The sequence below is a fragment of the Microtus oregoni genome, unplaced genomic scaffold (genome assembly GCF_018167655.1).
Source record: "Microtus oregoni isolate MIOR12 unplaced genomic scaffold, Mior012 000015F_ref0000493, whole genome shotgun sequence".
NCBI classification, from domain to species: domain Eukaryota; kingdom Metazoa; phylum Chordata; class Mammalia; order Rodentia; family Cricetidae; genus Microtus; species Microtus oregoni.
The window spans coordinates 32,319,577-32,341,103 of NW_024543074.1; the positions used below are offsets into that span (position 1 = coordinate 32,319,577).

Below are 21,527 nucleotides of genomic sequence, written 5' to 3' on the forward strand. Positions count from 1 at the left end.
CAAAAGAGGGCTTCTCATGCCTGGTATTGGGGGTTTTGTTAGATAGTCTATGGGTTCTGGGGTGAGCATTGTCAGCTCATATAGGAAAATTTCATTTAAACTATGTTATAGGTATGTATGGGCAGATAGTTAAGTTACTATTCCTTATCACTCTTTGAAATATAGTTTACCCTCCTATATTTACATTTCTTTCTCCTTCCTAATTAAAGTCTCCTGCACTTTTTAAGTGAATTAAGTAATTAAATTTTTTTTCTTTTAAAATACTTTAGCTTCTTGTACAGAAAATATTGCTTGGCAGGTCACCTGTATAAACAAAAGAAAAAGGGTACCAATATTAACATGTCCAAATGTTCTTCCTTGCCCAAGTCTCTTCTTGGAATTGGACTGATTTCTGCCCTCAAATGGTTGCAAGGGCCAAGCTGAGACAAATATTGATTATTACTTTCTATATGTTTCATCTCTAGGATTCTAAGAGATTTGAAGGCATTGACTCTGACTTCAGAAAGCTGGCCTGTGATGTTGAGAAAACCCCAAATGTGGTGGAAGCCACTAATAGGCCAGGCCTCTATGACAAGCTGGAGGATCTTCAGAGCAGGTAGATGGGCTTGCCAGCCCTGCTGTGGGAAGATGCAAACCTCCCTTCTCTGTCTCTGACCTTTATTAACTGCCTGTCAATGAGAGCATGTTTGGCCTTTGCCTTCCCTGTGGTGTGGGTAATATAGAGTATGCTACCATCAGGAGTTTTGATACAGATGTGAACAGATGTGTCCATTTACAAATATCCCTAGGTATTTGTTGTTCTTAAATCTGAAAATATTCCATATATGGCAAATACAGTCATCCTTCAGTCATCCACTCAGAATTGCTGCTGAGACAACCTGCAGATATACAGAAGTTCGCAGCTCCAAGTTCCTCATGCAGAATTCTGTTGCATATAAGCTGTGCAGTCCTCCCGTGGCTTGTACATCCCCTCTAGCCTATCTACAATACCTAACTCAAAACAAATGCTTTGTAAATGGTTATGTCATATCATTTAGGGATTGATGACCAAAAATGTTTGTGTGTGTTTAAAACGCATGAAAAATGTTCCCAAATATTTTCAATCTGTAGTTCTTTAACCCTCAGAAGGGGAATTTACAGACACTGAGGACTGCCTGTGTTTGTATGTAGGTAATGCATGTGTAGCTCGGGGCCAATTGTACTCGTTATACTAAACTAGGAGAACCTGTGTTCTGTGCCCTCAGGTTGTGCCTCTGCGAAAAAGCCCTAGCCGAGTACCTAGACACCAAAAGACTTGCCTTTCCTCGGTTTTACTTCCTGTCCTCCTCTGATCTGCTGGACATCCTTTCCAATGGCACAGCCCCACAACAAGTAAGTTGGGCAGCATCTTTCAAACCATCCGAAGGGCTATGGCACACCCAGTAGGAGCCTACGCTCAGGGAGGAGACAAGCATTTCAGAACCAGGTTGCCTTAGGGATCTCTGCCTCCTTTGGCTTTTACACACACACACACACACACACACACACACACACACACACACACACCACCTCTTCCCCAGTGGCTGAAGCAGAAATGAAGTGGCAAAAGAGCATGAAGTTAAGCCTGTATGAGGAATGCGTTCGACCTGGTTCTGAAGAGTCATCCAATCAATCGTGGTCAACAGTGACAGCTATATAAAGAAGCCTGGCATTCTGTCACTGGTCGGAGGGCATGCAGGGAGCTGGAGGATATGATATGAAATGAGAGAAATCCATCATGGAAAGACAATTGTCACACAGGGAAGCTGAAGTTGATCTCACAGAAGTAGAGAGAAGACCGTTGGTTACCAGAGAGGTAGAGGGGGTGGTTGGTGTGTGTGATGGGTACTATATTAGGCATGATTGGATAACTTGAGAGATTTTATAGCACAGTAAGATAATGGTAGTACACAACAGTTTACATATTTTAAGAAAACTTAATAGAATTTCAATAATCCTAATATAAGAAAGAACAAATTGTTTGATATGATAGATATTTCGATCACCCTGACCTGATCATATTTGTTAGATAGATGTATTGAAGTGTCATGCAAGACCCCATAAATCCGTACAGTGATTATGTACATTTGTGTCAATTAAAAATAAGAAAAATGGTGTCAATAGTTTCTACAAGATTTGTAAGTTGAGACATTATTGATTGGGCCTTAGGGTGTTTTGATCAAAAAAGCATAGTGAGGAATTCCACACTGAGTTTTCTCTTTTAAATTCTAGTCCCTTACTGGCCAGATAGGCTATTCCTTCGTCACAAGTTTTTGTCTGTGAAAGTGGAGTCTGCTACCTTACGTGGTCAGTGTTTGAACCACAAGGTGATGCTACTTTGGTGTTTGTGCCAACAGGCACTGGTCCTCAACTTGAAGAAGTGGCAGAACCCTGTCGGCGATCTGTTACAAACACAGCCCCTCTCTGTGTCTCCAGAACACCTGGTTGTCTGAATCACATGGGTCTGCAGGCTTTGCCTTTGGAAGGCTTTCCAAAGTGACACCACATTATGGAGGGTGTGGTCTCATGAACCATGCAGCCTGCATCTCCTCCGAAATGCTGGGGTGCACCCTCTGCTCCCATGCTGGGATGAGTTTGGAGATCTTTGATTTTGTCTCAGACTGAAGATATGCATCCCAAACACTGGAGTGACAAGTCACTTGGCTGAATCCCTTTCCTCCCTTCTGTGTGACTTTGTCATTCATTTGACGTACAAAGAGGTTTATTTGTTTCTCCTTTTTCTGTTTTTTTTTTTCTGATTTAAGCTGATTTTCAAACATCTATACTGTTTATGTAGAAGACTTACTTGATTCCAAGAGCCAAACCATTTCAAAAGCTATGTGTCTCGGAGAACTGTCCCTTCTTCCTCTGCTATCTCCCACTGCCACTGTCTGCCCTCCCTCCTCCCCACAAATAGTTTCATTAGGTCTTAATTTGTCTTGCCTATGTTCATCTTTGCACAAACAGGCAGGTAAAGACTTGTATCCAGTCAGATATGTTCCCTCATCACCCCTTCTTTCCCACACAAAAGGTAGCAGGTTGCAGTATCTGTTTGAATTTTGTCTTTATGGGGCAGCAGAATCTTCTGTGTAGTCCAAGCTGACCTTAAACCTGTGATCCTCCTGCCTCTCTCTGCCTACTGGAATTGCAGGCATTTCCAGTATTAGTTTTGTCCTGTTTTCTTTCTTTCTTTCTTTCTTTCTTTCTTTCTTTTTTCCTTCTTTCTTTCTTCTTACTCTTCCTCCTCCTCCTCCTTCTCTTCCTTCTCCTCCTCCTCCTCCTCTGTTTTATACCTTAGAAATCATTCCATATTAATCCAAGCTCTCTCCATTTCAACATTTGCATCATACTCTATGCTGGTATGTCATAGTCTGGCCATTCGATGACTATTATTTTCCAAACAAATAAGGTGGCGTTAGGTAACCTTGTGTTTTGGAGACCTGTCTTCTAGATCTAGAGATATTCCTAGAGAATTCTGGCTCAAAGAGTAAACATACAGAAGCCTTGTTAGCACTCAAATGCTTCGCTGCACAGGAACTGTCCCCCTTGGCATCGCCACCAGCCATGGATGAGCGCTTCTCCAGCAGAGCCAAAAAGCAGCTCCAGCAGGTCTTACTCCGCTTGTTAAGAAGAATCAAGTATTAAAAAGACATCTCCTTTGCATTTGTGGTCCTTCTGTTCTTATCCTGTGGACTGAATTGTTTTCCAAGTAGCCCAGGCACATATCAACCTTCTGTTTACAGTTGTACTAATTCTGCTTGTAGAAAGGGTCAGATCACCTCCACTCTTTCTATACCTTTAATACCCACGGTACTCATTCTTACATATTTCTTTTGATTTGCTTCTCATTTGGTTCTAGTAAATCTTTCAATAATCCACCCCTTTCCATACCCTAGAGAGTAAAGCACGGGTGAGTGAATGGATTCATGTAGAAATCATCAGAACAGGAATCTCTTTTTCTCTATATGTCTGTAGAAATCCACATTTATGTTAATAATGCTTAATATATATCTTTGTTTATGTATTTGCTTTCTTTTGCTATTTTTCTGTGACACTTGATGCTTTCCCCTCTCTGGAAACCACGGCTTCTGTCATCTTGACAGTTTTCTCCCACTGTTTGAGAGAATTTCTACTCCACCGAGCAGCCCCACCCCTGCTGAGTTCACCACACATCTGGAAACTGGGCTCTGCTCCTTTGGGCTGCGGGCACCCTCTTCTCTGAATGTAGACTTAGCTCTTGGTCTGCCTCCTTGGCATTCTTCAGAACTTCTGCACTGTACTTAGTTTGCTGTGTCAGTTGAGCCCCTGAGTGCTGTTAATACGTTGTAAATTGACTTCGCGTTTGCTCCCTTTGTTTCCCTGCCAGCCAATCTTTTAACCCATGGTTTACAGAGCTCGTGTTCCTTGTGTTTAAATGAAAGCAAAACCAAGTGATAGTTTATTTCTCTTTTCAAAATCTCAAATGCACTAGTGTTTTTACTTGCACTCCATTCCGGTTTGCTCCTGTTTACTTCCAGGGATGGAACGACAGTGGTGGCACTGTTCCTGCTCGTTTTTATTCCTTTGGTTGTGTCTGTTCACGTGGTTCCTATCTTCACCATCCTATTCCATGATCGCTGTAACCTTCTTCCCACAGGCTCAGCATTCGCCCTTCTGTGTCCTGTAAGAGTTGCTCCCTGGCAGACTACAGAAATAACTATGATCAGCTTTCTGCGCATCCTCTTGAATCCTTTGCCCTGGTTTCCCTTCTCAGGTTCAACGCCACCTTTCCAAGCTCTTTGACAACATGGCCAAAATGCAGTTCCAGTTAGATGCCAGTGAGAACCCAACCAAGACAAGTCTTGGCATGTACAGCAAAGAAGAGGAATATGTGGCCTTCAGTGAACCCTGTGACTGCAGTGGGCAGGTGAGTGACAGTCCTTTCCTCCCTCACATCTCACCCATCCCTTCCCCTCCAAACCAAATTCAGTGAAAATCAGTTTCCCTCGGGCTAGAGCCTGGGACCTGAAGAAGCAGCTTTCCTTGCTAGGGGTCCGCACTAGAGCTCCTCTGGGGCCTTCCTCTCTGAGAAAAACATATGTCAGCATTGTTATTTCCTTATTTAGTAGAGACCAGTGCTGGGAGGAATAAAATACATACAGTCACTGCACTCAGCTGTGAGGGGATTGCAAGATGATTGACAGCGCAGGGAATATTAAGATGGCAACCCCTGGAGCACCCCACGGGGGAATCTGAAACTCGGACACCTTCTTCAGGAAGAATTGTCCTTTTCTGAGATATCTCCACTCTTTGCAAATACACTCCAGGGTCATTTCCTTTCTCAGAGGACCGATTATCTATCACTGCTCGAGGAAGTCCCACCGTACCTCCAGCCCCCCACACCCAACAGGCACACAAACCATGGGACAGTTCCTTCCTTACACCCCCCGTCCTTCAGCACCCCTGAAACAAAATTCTTCCCTGCTCATTATTCACAGCAATACAGCCAAGTATCATTCCCAGGGGCTCTATCTCCATGCAGATAAGGCCTGAACAAGATGGGCTTCCAGAAATGTCTACCTTCCCTCATAGGCTTGGAGAGAAACTCTCTTATCAGAAAAGAATCCAAGGTTCTGTTAGATGCAGGTAGCTGACAACCTTGAGTTTTCAATTTAGAATATGTTCATTTAATAGACTAAGACCAGAAAGCATTCAATGGAGAAACTCAAACCTAACTAACTTTTTTCTATGCTATGTAGACAAATCCGTGAGAATCAACTTAACTAAATCTGCCTCAATCCAGATTTGGGGTTCTTTGTATGAGCTCTTATTAGCATCCTACCACCCCTTCACCTGTTGTCCCCTTTTCTGTGTTCCACGTTTGCTCCCACTCTTCACACCCCAGCTTATAAGTGCAAAATGTCTGCCCTTGCCTTGTGGCATCTGGTTTGCGCACCATGCTGGAGCTCCTTTGTCTTCGCTCCCTCAGGCTGAGTGAAAGAAAACAGTATCAATCAAACTGTCTGAGCTTTGTGATGTCTAAGCCAGAGCTCTTCTTCCAGGTTGAAATATGGTTGAACCACGTGCTTCGTCACATGAAAGCCACGGTGAGGCACGAGATGACAGAAGCTGTAACTGCCTACGAGGAAAAGTCCAGGGAACAGTGGCTGTTTGATTACCCAGCTCAGGTATTTTTCCAATTGGACCATCCTGGCCCTATCCTCATCTGTCTTTCTCCTCCAACAGCCTGTGTGGGCCTTCGGAGGCTGAAGGGCCTCAAGCTAACCGCCCCTGTGCTTCTCCATAGGAAGGGCTTTGGGGCTTGAATCCTAGATCACTGTGAGGGCCAGAAGACAGAGCAGAAGCACTGACAGTCATGACTGAATTCCGTCACTGCTTTGGAGAATTTGGGTTATGGATCTGTATCATTGACTGTAGGAAGAAGATACAAACAAAGCCTTGGAGACCCCTTACACTGTGTGTGCTCCTCTTTGCTGACTATGAGAGGGGAAGCCTGGCCGGGAGACAAGATGTGGCAACCTGTCCTGCTGGAGTTCACAGGCTTCTATAGAGCCCAGTCACTTGAAAATATGGCCAGTGTGATCCCAGGGTAGGCCTGGCTCCCTGGGCCTAGACAACTTGCTAGTGAGGCCTGAGGATAGATTTATGTTCCTGAGGATAGATTTAAGACAAGATTTGAAGCAGGAGTTAGGGAGCTAAATAAGGAGCGGCTTGGCACCACATATACGGAAGAGCATAGGCAAAGGTTCAGAAGCAAAAGTGAACTGTGAAGCAAGGCTAAGAGAGGAGGGAGCAGGAAGCAGATGATGGAATCTATCCGGAAAACTGGAAGCTGGTTCTTAGGGACCACATTAGGGAGACTGTCTGGATCCCAAATTTTAACTGAATTCTGCCTATGTTTCTCAAGAGGCTCTCCATTACAAAGACAAAAGACTTTTAATGTCTCTGGCTGCAATATATGCTTCCTACCCTCTAGTGACAGGGCAATACTAGTGCCGGTTCATCTGAGGGCTGCAGACAAGGAGTTGCAATTGAAGCCATAGGGTCAGGTTAGAGTGACTATGGGAATTTGATGAAATGAGGAAAGGGTATAACACAGAACCCCCAGCATCACCAGGAGCCTAAGGAGGTAGGAGGGGCCAAAAAGAAAAAGGAACAAGGAATCTTCTTAGAAGACAGGTCCAAGTCATCATGAAATGAAAATCAAGCTGTTGGTAGAAGAAGAATGGTAACAAATTTTTAGTGACTTCTACAGGATCAAGCAAAACAAGGATAAAGTCTGTCTCTGGGTGGTTTAATGAGGCCGTTTCGGCAGAATGCCATGGACCAGGCCACACGGAAGTGGGATGAAGGGTCTGAAAAAAGCAGAAAGGACTGAGTGAGTAGAAAGAGGACGGAGCAATAGGGCTGTAGAGAGAAATGAGTCCCATCAACCTGTCTGATAAAGCGCCAATACAGAAGGCCTTTCTCTGAGATTCTCCAGTAGGACACAATCTCCTAGGAAGACACAGGCAACCTAATGAATGGGACTGCTTACAGCAACTATTCCTGTTTCATGAAAGGAATAATTTTGGGTTTTCCTCATAGCACAAGTACTGTGTTAGAATTCAGAGCCAAAATTTAAACAATGTGATGCTCCCTGCTATTAAATATATAGCATCTAGAACAATGTCTCAGAGTCTAATGGATCTACAGATGAACAATACAGTTAAATCCTCCACTATAAATACTCAGAAGGATGTATGTCCAAGTTCACAGCCAACAGGGGAAGTGTTGATTTCAATCTCTTTTTCCGTGTTTACTTTTACTCTCTGAAAAAATACAAGCCTAATGACCACATCAGATTGTGATGTTATCCACTTGACCTTCACAAGTAGTCATTTTCCGGTTACAGATTTTGAGAAGTTAAAGATGTGGTGGAAATAGAAAGAATAAGCAAATGTGGACCACTGAATTAGAGTACTCCAGCTGCTAAAGGAACAAAGGCTGAGTGTCACTGAGATGCTCAGGCGGTGTGTTGTCCTCCCACATGTGACAGAGGTGCCATCTCTGGGAAGGGACAGGTGAATGATGCCTGTAGCTATTCCTAGAAACCGAGACATCAGGCAGAGCCAGCCTTTGGCTGTTCTCAGCCGCGATCCATCTTTCAGGAGCAGAATGTGCTCTTCTTGTTTGTGTTGTAATTAGTTCACATCTCTGAGGACTTGGAGCATATGGTTGCCTTAGTCAATGATCAGGGAAGAGGGAGGGAAGGGGCCTGTCACCCACACAGTCGTATCCTGAACTCTTGCTATGCCGTGAGTGGGTTGCTTGGAAACGAGCCCTGGTAACAGCTTTGACTAAGCAGCTCTTGGTGCCACAGGTAGCGCTGACCTGCACTCAGATCTGGTGGACGACAGAAGTGGGCATCGCATTTGCCAGACTGGAGGAAGGCTATGAGAATGCCATGAAGGACTATTACAAGAAGCAAGTGGCCCAGCTCAAAACCCTTATCACCATGCTAATTGGCCAGCTCTCCAAGGGGGACAGGCAGAAGATCATGACCATATGCACCATTGATGTGCATGCCCGGGATGTGGTAGCCAAGATGATTGCTCAAAAGGTAGGCACTGTGGATCTGGTTTTATTTCTGTTGTAAGTAGAATTTCCATGGGAATCACTCCAATACAACCTCTGGGCCTCACATCAGCTGGGTGAGGAGCACGGTAGTTCCTGCTGCCTCTCAAAACTTCCAACATAGCAGTATAGGGGTAGCCCTTGATTTTTTATTAACCAGCTCATGTTTTGACCTTATGGTGGCATAAAAGCAATATATACTTGGTAGGAATGCCACTTTTATTATAATGTGTAATGAATAACATAAGCTACTCGACACAATCATGTAATACACATTATGTAAAATGGTTTTATCCAACCACAGAGTAATCAAAAACCTCTTTAACTGTGTAAGGCAGTTATGAAGTTTAGTGGGGTAAGTGAATCAGATTCATTTTCCACTTAAAATGTTTTCCATCTATCATTAGTTTATTATTGGATATAGCTCCAGGGCAAGCTGGGAAACATCTGTAATCAGATCTGCATTGCTACAGGCAGAACGTCCTACACTCTCAAGTGTCAGATACCACCCTAGCCACCCAGAGGCTTCTATGTCCTGTGAGCAGGGAGCTACCCATCTGTAAAGCACTTAACTCACCCACCCACTTTGCCGTGCTTTAGGTTGACAATGCCCAGGCTTTCCTCTGGCTGTCACAGCTACGCCATCGTTGGGATGATGAGGCCAAACACTGCTTTGCCAACATCTGTGATGCCCAGTTTCTATATTCCTATGAGTACCTGGGGAATACACCTCGCCTAGTGATCACACCTTTGACCGATAGGTAAGGGTTGGCCCCCGCTACTGATCGCTCTGTTTATTTCTGATAAGGCTAGCCAGTGATCACCCAGGATCAAGGATGCCATAATTTGTTGCTTGTTCACATAGCTTCAAGGGGAGAAACTTGATTCAACACAGCAGTTGTGAAACAAGACTTGAAAAGGTGTCAGGTAGTCTTCGTCGAAAAAGCCCCGGAGCAAATCAATGAGCTGTAACTTTCTGGAGCATTTACTAAGACGGTGATACACCCCTGACTTCCAACACCAGACCAAACACATTCCATCTGCTTAACTATGACAAAAGTGACCTCACATTTGGTCTTCTGAACTGGGGGGAGTAATTTATACCTCATATGATTTTTTTCTGAAGATAAGAAAATGATCCTAATGAAAAGTTTTGAGTCTGTTGAGTCAAGTATCTCGGTTGGTGAAGAACTTACCCTGCTAACGTGAGGATCTGAGTTCAATCCCAAGCGCTCATGTTTAAAACGCCACATGTATCTCCACTGGCACATCTGTTCATTGCCTCCCACTCTCTGGGAATACAAAACTATAAGGAACATGTTCATATCCATTGAAGTGCTTTCAGCGTTTCAGGAGTATGTGCTCTCCATCCTTCATCCTAGCTCATACATGAATCAACTCATGCCACACTCTGAGCTGGCCACTGGCATTTCTCAGTAGCTAAAATATTTCCTACCCTTAAACACCAATCCTGCAGGGGAATTAAAACACGTATAGACAAACAATTGAAGAAAACAAGGGGAAAAGCACTAGACCTTAGAGCGGTGGTTCTCAACCTTCCTAATGCTGCGGCTTTTTCATAGTTTCTCATATTATGGGGACTCCCAACCATGAAATTATTTTGCTGCTACTTCATACCTGCAATTCTGCTCCTGTCATGAATCATAGTGTAAATATCTGATTATGTAGGATATCTGATATGTGACCTCAAAAGGGGTTGTGACCCACAGGTTGAGAACCACTGCCTTGGCCTCAAGTAAGGCCTAAAGCCATTTGCTGTGAATTTTCAAGTGAAGAAGACAGAACATGCTCGTACTCTGTACAGAGGGTCCCATCATAGCAGAGAGGAAATGAGGGTTAGAAGGGTTTGAGCAAAGACAAAGAGTGCCTGATCGGGACCTTTCGGGACATGCTGGATCCGGAGGGGGCGGGGACTGTCAGATGGTTGCCAGGGTGTCCGTCATGCAGTGCTGAAATCGGTGTGTGTATCACTCTTGCTGGTGAAAAGGGACTCTGGCATCTGTTTCGTTTGTCCGGCTTTTCTGAGATACTGTCTCCATTTATGCACCATCTAGCTCAGGTTCACTATGGCCGTGCGATAATCCATCCTCAGTATGTACCACCACACTCAGTCCGTCTTTCAGTTACCGTCAAAGTAGAACCCCAAAGTGAGAGATCTATAGTTAAGCATCACTGAAATATTGCAAAGCCGAGTCACGGAAATGCAAGAGCTTGGAGAGAGACGTAGACGCTTGATTTGGTGGAAGGAAACCAGTCACCAGAGTCAGACTAAAGAGGGTAGAAGATACGTTCTTTATCCAGCCAGTAGTGATGAAAATCGTACCTTACAAAATTTTATCCAGCAGCAGAGTGGGGATGAAAAGGAGAGGGCATGGAGAAAATGTCTTAAGATAGAGAACTTTAGTTCTCCCGAGATTTCTGCAGTGCTCCGTACCCTTTCCTTATACGGCCATTGAACACAGTATCTCTTCTCTGGAGAGAGTAGCTCCCCTGAGTGACTTACAGAAAACAAAGAGATTATTATAAAAAGTGTGTTAATATAAGCTGTGCCGTGTTTTTCCTTAATTTTCTCCCTTTCTCGTTTGTGAGTGTGAGTGTGTGTGTGTGTGTGTGTGTGTGTGTGTGTCCCTATGCATGTACGTGCCTGCATAGGGAGGTCAGAAGACAACCTTAAATGTTACTTCTCAGGAACTTTCTACTTTTGCCTATTGTTTTGGATTTGGAGTGTTTTGTTTCAGACAGGGTCTCTCACTGGCCTGGGAACTTGCCAAACAGGCTAACCTGGCTGAGCAGCCCCAGGAATCCACCTGCCTCTGCTTCCCTAGTGTTAGGATCACAAGTACATTCTACTATATATGGATTCTGGAGCTTGAACTCAGATCCTCATGCTTGCAAGATAAGTACTTTGCCAGCTGAGCTACAGCACCAGCCCTCTAGCGCCTATCTTAAGTGGTAACTTGGGTCTTATAATCGAGGACTCAAACACACTACAAAATGTCTTGACAAACAGCTTCAAGTGACTTAACTGAGTGGAACTGGGAAAGTTTGAATACCTGGCATCCCCTGTAGATGAAGACCCCCTGGCATGTTTACCTCCAGGTTTTCTACATCCTTCATTCATTTTCTTGCCCAGTCTGTAAAGTCTCTCACACCCAGAATCCTACTCAAGTCATTCCCTTTTTGATTCTCATAATTCCTTTTCTGTGTGATCTTCATGAGGCCACATCCCTGCCTACAGTGGTTCCCTATTGCACTTCAACCAAAATCTAAAGTCCTTGTAGGACATGGTAATCTCTGCCCATCTCCCTAATCCTCTCTCCCTGTGCTGTCCCCAAAGCTTCCTTTCTACTCATTAATAGAGGTTCATTTCAACTGTCTCATGCCTGGAGTTTCTTCCTCCAGGCTCTCCATCCCATGATGGCCCCTCATCCTTCCCCCACCACCATTTCAAAAAGCAGCCTCTTCATCTGATGTGCACATACAGCAAATAGCCCTAATTGAATCCCTTCAGTCTCCCTCCTGACCTTCCCCACCTTCTGGAAAGATCTGCTTGTCTGCTTGCTCTCTGTCTGAGATCAGGAACTTTGGTTTACCTTGTGTGCAAAAATCACCAACACCCTAGTAGCATTTGCTGAATGAATGAATGAATGCATGGTGGCTAAGAGTAGAAGTTTCCACTCATAAGAACAGGTAATATCAAAGAGAAGTTGACTTGGGGTTTTACTTGAACTCATTACATATGGGGCTGCTCTAGTGAGAGATAAAGTTTTTCCCAATTCAAGGTACATTAAGACTGGATTCTCCCAAACATCTCCTGGAGTTGTGCTTCTCAGTATGACATCCATCATTAGAATTCAATCTAGCAGCGTGTTTCGTTTTACTGTGAATTTCCTGGCTTGCCACAGAATATGAGCTAATAGGGAAATTATATCAGTTGAAACAATATAATGAAGCCATCACATGTTTGAGCAATTTGATTAATATCTGTCTCCCACTCTAGATTACGTGTCCTATGATAGCCTTGACTTTGGTTTCTGCTGCTCTGCCCTCAGGACTTAGTACTGAGCACTGTGCCCAACCCTGACAAGCCATTGGGATGGACTCTCTAAACCCATGCCGGGAGATGTGTTCCAAGGCCTGGGGTGTGGATGTGGCTTCTCCATAGCTTTCGGATATTCCTGTACTTTCTTTCCATTGACCCAGCATTGCCATTCCAAGTTATAAGAAGTATGAGACCCCTATTTCCCCAGATCTTGACATGTGCCTGGGAGCTGCAGAAGATAATTAGTACTTTTGGATTTAGAGGACTCTGGTACCTTCAATACCCAATGCCCTTTTGGTGGGAGAGGGTGAAGTGGGGAGAAGAGTTTGACAATGAATTATTTTTAAAACAGGGATTTATCCCCTCTTCCGTGAGATTTTGCAAGTAAGAGCTTGAAAGGAGGATTTGCTGCAAATATTAGTGAATGCGATGTAAACCTTGACCTCGTTTTGCACATTAGATGCCTCCCTGACAGTGTACGGAGTTGAATATTTACATAAGTCCCCTTTTCTCATTGACTTCCATTATCATCTCAAGAAAGGCTCTACCCAGAAGAAACAGTTATTCTCCCCATAGGAAGTCACATTGTAGAGAGCACTCAGCCTTTACGCGTGTGTGTAGCGCTGGGACATTTAATTCGCTCTTGCCAGAAGAATTAATCAAACGGACAATTGATCCATACAACCTTTGCACATTCATTAAAAGCACAGCCGTGTACAGTACATCTGACTGATTGTGCCCGTGCCATTGGAATTTCCCGCTGCCTGGATGGGACTTGAATATGTAAGTAGGATCGGTCGCTGTCACCGGACTTAAGTACAGCACTAAATTGAAGAAGCAAATGGAAATGTTTTCTCAGGCTGAACAAAAGCACTTCTTCTAGTTTGTCCCTTAGCCTTGGGTGCACTCTTCCCAGCCCCTCCCAGGCCCTCCCCTCCTCTTCACACACAAATGCTCCTGTCTTCCCTGTGCTATATTAAGTAGTTTTAATCAACTGCTTATCAATGTTGAGCACCTCCTAATTTCTCGGGAAAAAGTGCAAGTAGGTGAGATATAATTGATGCAAGAGTCTTTCAAGGTGGTTTGTCGGACAAGGACAGAGCCAGCAAGTGTCTGGGAGTTTTCCTTCAGTGTTCCTGTTAGAGGAAATCGGAAAACCTTAGTAACTCAAGAAGAGAAGCCAAGGTACCTAGGGGGTATCTATCAGTGTTCACCAGTTTCATTATGTATGTGACTTCTGAAGACAGAATGGGATCATATTATGATCTGTTACAAGACATGGGGGATTTTTCATTTTACTTAGTACTGTGTTGTAGATAGCTCTTCTTTGGACATGGCGGCCCTTGCTGTCTTCATGAGAGCAATTTAACCACCTGAGAGAGACCCACAGGCTCTGGTCCATTGGCATTGCCTCCTTGCTCTACCTCTAGCTGTCTGTAGTTCTGCCCCAACTGCCATGGCCTCTGGAGGTGATGGAGCATATAGATTGTAGAAGTAGTCATCTATGCTGGGGTGAGATGCTTGGGTGGCTAGGCTACTTTGCTCCTTTAAGTAACACCTCATGCTTTCTAAATAAGCCCAATAAATACATTGGCTCGCCAAGTGGAACATTAGTGACATGGTACATGGTCTGTCCATGGAGGCTTTTCTAGGGTGTTTTTTGTTCATGTCTCGTCATGTAAACTTCATGCAACAACTGTCTGTATGTTCTCGGCGTATTCTTCTAAAACCCTCAGGAACTGACTCTCAGCCTGCTTGCAAGTGTCCCATAATATATGTAATGTAACCATGTGATGGGATGGGAGCATTTGAGTTATTACTGAGCTTCTCTGTAACAACGAAGCCTCATGAACACCTCTGTGAATGTTCCTCCAAGGTTCTGTGTGAATTTCCTCTGAGATACCAAGGAAGAAAATAATCAAATGGTACAAACTTGCAGATTGTTATCTGTACATGTGTGTACACACAAACATGTACAGGAGAGTGTCCATGGAGAACTGAAGAGGGTGTTGGATCCCCTGGAGCTGTAGTTAAAAGTGGCTGTAAGTCACATTACTTGATGTTAGTGCTGGGATCCTAATGCCAGGTACCCTGGAAGAGTGTAGTAGTGGGAGCGGCGGGGCTGCTTCCTGCCACCCAGCTAGCTTTACCCGAAATAATTACACAGAAACTGTATTCTTTTAAACACTGCTTGGCCCATTAACTCTAGCCTCTCACTGGCCAACTCTCACATCTTGCTTTAACCCATTTCTAATAATGTGTGTAGTACCACGAGGTGGCTTACCAGGGAAGATCTTAACTTGCGTCTGTCGGGTGGGCGAATCATGGCGACTGCTTGACTCGGCTTCTTTCTCCCAGCATTCTGTTCTGTTTACTCCGCCTACCTAATTTTCTGTCCTATTAAAGGGCCAAGACAGTCTATTTAACCAATGAAATTAACACAAAACAGAAGACTCTCCCCCATCAGAAGAGTAGCAAGTTATCTTAACCACCGAGCCATTTCTCTAGTTCCCTGTTGGTTTTATTTAAAAAAAAAAATGTTGTCCCCACTCTCTCTGGTTTATGAAAGTGTTGAGTGCAGAGTACATTAAATAGCTGTATGTATTCCTTTAATGTCCCTATTTATTTTGCTGGTCACTCTGTTTCTCCTTTGGGTTTGGGCCTCAATTACACACAGGCTTCCTTCTGAGTCATAGGTTTACTGGTGATTGGATTTTCTTCTCCTGAGAGTTATGCCATCACGGTTCTGGTTCTTTATAAATTACTCATAGATTTCGAAAGCCCCCATCCAAAGAGAACCATAATTATTTACCTATATCTTTTCCTAGCTTATTTTATTTTGCTGTTTATTTAAACCCTTTGAGTACTTGGGAGAATGTTTTGACTGTTAAGAACTTTGAGTCAAAAATTTTTTGTCAAAACATTTTCAATTACAACTGATAGCAGTCCAAATTTAACCCATTTTCGCTTGGCTCTGTGGTGCAATGGATAGCACATTGGAACCAACTTTTAAATCAAAACGGAAGTATTGCACAGATCTGGAAGCTGTGTTCAGCTGACTGGAGCATAGTCAACTCTGGGCCCTCAATGTAGACCTCTGAGCTTGAACTCCATGGATACAGCACATTTTGTCTGGACAGTGGCAGGCACTTGAGCTGATTGTAATTGGGACCCTTGTAACATTACTGATGTGAGCATTTTCACGTAATTCTTTGTGCAGATGTGCTTTTTTTCCTTTGCTTGGATAGCAGTCTGTTAGATTTTATGTTCTTTCATGCTTGGCCCCCTTGAGAAACTTTCAAATTTTTCTCCAAAATGGCTGTACCATTTTGTATTCTCTCCAGCAGTGTGTGGGCATGCCCGTGCCTCTGCATTCTTGGTGATGCTGGTCATTGTTGCCTTACTCATTGCAGCCATTGTGGTCAGTGTGCAAGGCTCTCCCACCCTGGTAATAGTTTGTATTTTTCAATTGCCTATTAATTTCAAGCAACTTTTATCATTTGCCTCATAACGTTCAAGTTTCTTCTTTGGTATAACCCCCTTCTGTGTTCTTATGGAGTTGTGATGATTCTGTGCTCTGCTATATCACATCTTTGTTACAGGTATGGTATTCTAGTCTGTGGCGAATCTTCTTTTTCTTCATGGTTTCTTTTGAAGTTCAAGCATCTTGAGTTTTGATGCAGTTCAATGTATCAATTTATCACCATTTACTATTTAGGGTGTCGCATTCTTTGCTTGACTTGATGTATCTTCATTTTCCTTTCCAATTGCCCGAGTATGGGAATTTTTACATATTTACCTTTTATTTTACCCACTTAATGCCCCAAATTAAAAATTCTTGACTCATGGCATGTTTGATGTTCAATGTCCCAATTTCTCCAGGGAAGTTAAGATAGCCAAATGAGCCTGCAAGGTCAGGGGTTAATGCTGAATGAGGCCCATTTCCCTGAGCTCAGCTAAGTCAGTGCCATGCATTTCATAGGCAAACTAGAGATGAAAGAGTTACAACCCACTTCCTCTCTCTGCCCAGGGAAAATGACCCTCTGGGTTTCACCCAGAGACAGGGACAGAAATGGGAAGTTGATTCATGGAGAATACAGAAACTCACTTGAGTCCCCTCAATGCCATGTTGGTTCTGAGCACCATCACACCAATAAAAGCCATTGCCATCTGGCAAGAAGGGTACTGACTCAGCTGCTGGTCAGCCTGAAGCATCAGCTACCAAAAAAAAAAAAAAAGGCAGATGACTCTGAATACAACGTCCATCACACGGAGCTCACAAGTAGAGTCTGTATCGATTCACTAGATATGAAGAAGTTTGATCATTGGTGCAATTTAGCAGATTTATTGAGGTACATTTTAGTGTCTTAAAGTTCACCTATGACAAGGGTACAGTTCAATTAAACATGGCTTTTATGATTTTTGTGGTAAATCCCTGCCCCTACCCCAGCCCCAACAGTCTGCAATTCACTTGTTGATGTTTCTCTTAATCTCCCCATCTGTCTTCTTTCACATGTGGGGCATGATGCTGATGAGTTCATCTGTTTTGTGCCATTGTCTTAGGATTCTTTTGCTGGAAAAAGACACCATGACCACAGCAACTTTTATAAAGAAACACAATTAATTTAGGTGACTACAGTTGCAGAGTTTTAGTCCATTATCATCATGGTGGGAAACACGGTGGCACGACAAAAGGCATGGTGCTAGAGAAGGAGCTGAGAGTTCTACATCTTGATCTGCAGGCAACAGGAAGTGAACTGAACCAGACATAGCCTGAGCATAGGAAACCTCAAAGCCCAGCTCCATAGTGGCACACTTCTTCCAACAAGGCCATACCTACTTCCACAAGACCACACCTCCTAATAGTGCCACTCTCTATGAGTTTATGGGGGCCAAGTACATTCAAACTACCACAGTCATATTCATGCCTTCATATAGCTAAGGAATGTTCTGCTGCATGGATGCTAGATTTTGTTTAACTATTCACTATGGATGGGTATTTGGGTTTCACATAGTTTTATTGATATGAATATTGTCACCATGATCGAGTGTTGTAAATAAGTGAACTTATTTCTCTTGGGAAAAATCCCAGGATGGAAATTTCTGCTGACCTGGGTCTGAAAAAGCATGGGATAAAACCGGACTTGCTGAACATAGCAGACAATGAGGACTACTGAGAACTCAAGAACAATGGCAATGGGTTTTTGATCCTACTGCACGTACTGGCTTTGGGGGAGCCTAGGCAGTTTGGATGCTCACCTTACTAGACCTGGATGGAGGTGGGTGGTCCTTGGACTTTCCACACATCAGGGAACCCTGATTGCTCTTCGAGCTGATGAGGGAGGGAGACTTGATCGGGGGAGGAGGAGGGAAATGGGAGGCGGGGAGGAGGCAGAAATCTTTAATAAATAAATTAATTAATTAAAAAAATAAAAAAGAAAAGCCTTTTTTTTTTTAAGAAACTTTTGCCTGTCTTTCAAAGATACTGTACTATGTAACGTTCCCACCATCAACACATGAAGCTCCTTCTTCTTCTGAATTCTTACCAGCATTTGTTATGGCCGCATTCTGTATTATAGCCATCCTGGGTAATGTACTGTATGTACACTGAGTTTCTCTAGATGCTGATCTTAAGTGTGCTTTTTATCCAGTGAGTCAAACTAAATGGAACTATGAATATTTTTGAGTACCTTAAATAATTTTGTGTGGTGGTGGTTGCGTGTGTGGTGTGTATGTATGTAATGCTGTAGGGGTATGTGGTGTGTGTGTGTGTTTGCATGCATATGTGTATGATGTATAAGTCTACATGCCATTTGTATCTACACTGTCTGCCTTGTTTTTGTAACAGGGTCTCACTTACTGAATGAACTCAGAGCTTACCATCTCAGTCGTACTGGTTGACCATGAGTTTCAGAGATGCTCTGTTTCCTCCTCTACCCCAACACACATGCATGCATTCACACACTACACACCATTGGGATTACAGGCATGTGTCACCAATTCCCAGATTTTACATAGAAGCTGTGGATTTGAACTTGGGTCCTCCTGCTTGGCCAGTACAAGCACTTTACCCACTTAGCCATCTCCCCAGCTCCATTAGAAACAGTCATAAAGCTGACTTTATTCTATTGTCATTAGGGAAGATAGTATCAGGAATATTAGATTGGATGGTTATCTGTTCACTCATGGAGCCATTCATGTGTTTCTTAAAGACTTATTGAAATCTTTTATATGCCTGGAGCTATGCTGGGTTCTGAAGGTAAAACAGTGAACCAAAAAGCTGTGCTTCCTAACTCTTGCTCGCGTATGTGTGAGGGATCTGTATGATATATGTGGTGGGCACTAGAGTGGCACATAATGGAATAGGAAGTCAGCTGAGCAGCTTCTTAACTCATCCCAGCCTGAGGCTGGGAATGCTTAGTACCTGGACTAATGTCAATTCCTGGCCAAGAGCTACTAGCCATTAGCCAGCCAGATGGAAAGGGATATCATCTAGGTAGGCTCAAATGGATTGCTTGGGTAGGGAGGAGAAAGGGCCAACACAGTCTCAGAGTACCTAGCAAGCAAGAGTTACTCTACATACATAGCTTGTTGTTAGTGTGTTTGGGGAAAGACATGGATTACCAAAGCACTGAAAAAGGAAGCTATAATGGAGGCATGGTCAAGGTCAAGACAAGCTAGCAAAGAGCCAAGATACCCTACAGGGAGGTGGTCATAATCAGATTGTTCTCTGGGAAGTTCAGGTTCTATGGGGAAAAGGCAAAGGGTCCCTTTGTAGACGCTAAGCCAGACCCATCTATCCTTGAGCTTCCCTCTCTCTCTGACACCCAGCAGAGCCATCCGTGGCACAGATAATGGCGTTTGACCTCCTTTGTTTGGCAGGTGCTACATCACTCTCACTCAGTCTCTGCACCTAACCATGAGTGGGGCTCCATCGGGACCTGCCGGCACAGGCAAGACAGAGACCACCAAGGACTTGGGCCGTGCACTGGGCATCATGGTCTATGTGTTTAACTGCTCGGAGCAGATGGACTACAAGGTACAAGCTCAGCCTGCAGCTGGAGAGACTGGGACCTGGGTGGTAGCTGAGATCAGGTACATGGCTTATCCATTCTTTGTTTATCCCACTCCCCCAGGAGAGGCAGAGTCCAGATGGGAGGTTTCTCCTTACTCTCTCACACTAGACTTAAGGATGCTTTGGCCCTTGTTGGCCTCCTGTCAAGGTCTTATATAGCACAGAGGCAGAGCCCCATCCATTCTGACTCTACAAATGAACATGGTAAGCAAATGGATCATTTGACATGGTTGCCTTTCATCTGTCGCATGGAAAACGATGCGGTTGAAGAAGCCCTCAAAGTTCTAAATTTACTGACAAGTCAGGAAGGCAGAAAGGCTCATGAGTAGCTGTGATGGGGACCCTTGTCTCCAAGTGACAGCTTTATTTGAGCTCCTTTGTACAGGGAACATTCCCCTAGGATGGTGTACAAGGACACAGGAGATTGGAAACAGTAGGGACTAGTCACGGCTCACTCTAAGGGACACCTGCCGCCAGGCTGTGCAAAGCCCCTGCACTTCATCCCAGAACCCGGCACTTTTCAAACAACCAGTGTGCTCCAGGTTGTGTCCTGAAGAAAATCCACAGAAACAAAAGGCCTGCAAGGTCACTTCCAGCTACAGACGTTCTGCTCACAGATGAATAAAAGCTCATTTTAAAGATGTGTAATAACAACATGCCCTGCTGCCTCCATCCTGGTGTTTTCTCATAGCTATGTTTTTTAATAAGGTGCCTATGTTTCTCTTGTAAGCAGAATGAACAGGTAATAATTAGAGTAGGCTAAAAGGGTTGCATAAAAAGATCAACTAAGATTTAATGTTGGAAAATACATTTAATGTAGAAACAACTTTAGAGATTACAGCTGCTGAACTATGATTCCTTAGGTGACACACATTTCCCAGAACTGGGACAGCTTGGTTTAGTACAAACCTTTTTGTGTAGAAGTTAAAGTCCTGTGAAGCCATGTTTACTCAGAGCAAACAAATGGGGTTGGGGGAGGGGGTGGTGGCATCCAGACCTGAATCCAGTCCCTCCCTGGGCCATCACCTCTAAAAGCTGAGTGCAGCTGTTTTATCGATGAATACATCAAGATAATGTTTCTTTTTCAAGGATGGAAGACAATTTTTTTCCTCTTTAAAAAAAAATAACCTCAGCCTTAAGGATTATTTTGAGCTCCTAGATTCTTCAATAAGTTTTTCTTTTCTTTTTTATTCCTCTATAGTTAATTATGGGCAGCATTGCTGAAGTAACTAAGTCTCCCATGGGGAATATTCTGGAAGACACAGTCATTCAGATGTAGAAGGCATGCATTTTTCCTGGCATAAAATCAGCAGATTCTTTCAAAGTCAAACTAAGCACAGCAAATGGGAAGAGAGGAGTTGACTCCAGGGCCAGTGATCTCAAGTCGTTTATCACAATTCTTTCGAAGTTAGACAATTGTCCCTAACCCCATCGACTCCGTTTAACATACACTGTAGAAGAGCGTTTGTCCTTAGTTCACCCCGGCTTTAAGTAAAGTTTCAGTCTTCGAGTCCAGGACAGACACATACAAGAGCAGTATCAATAAAAAGAACACCTCAGAATGAGGGCGTTCACTTTCCTAAGCTCTGTAAACATCACTGTAAACAGACACCCTTGCTAAACTGCACCTGCAAGCCTTTCTATTCTGCTATCCAGCTGTTTGGCAACTATATTTTATCATCAAACACACCAGAAACAAAGTAAGCTGGTTTATCAGTTACTGCCATTGCTTAGAATATGTGGGGCATTTCAGGA

At 43.7% G+C, this 21,527-nt stretch overlaps 1 protein-coding gene across 1 annotated transcript in view; it reads left to right on the top strand.

Moving 5' to 3' along the window:
* Positions 1 to 21,527, top strand: part of Dnah9 (dynein axonemal heavy chain 9) — a 336,148-nt gene that overhangs the window by 79,276 nt on the left and 235,345 nt on the right. Inside the window, exons 21-27 of the mRNA XM_041664051.1 lie at positions 465 to 595; positions 1,245 to 1,371; positions 4,772 to 4,924; positions 6,060 to 6,185; positions 8,381 to 8,620; positions 9,235 to 9,395; positions 19,580 to 19,736. Coding sequence (XP_041519985.1) covers positions 465 to 595; positions 1,245 to 1,371; positions 4,772 to 4,924; positions 6,060 to 6,185; positions 8,381 to 8,620; positions 9,235 to 9,395; positions 19,580 to 19,736 — 1,095 coding nt within the window. The remainder of the gene's footprint in view (positions 1 to 464; positions 596 to 1,244; positions 1,372 to 4,771; positions 4,925 to 6,059; positions 6,186 to 8,380; positions 8,621 to 9,234; positions 9,396 to 19,579; positions 19,737 to 21,527) is intronic.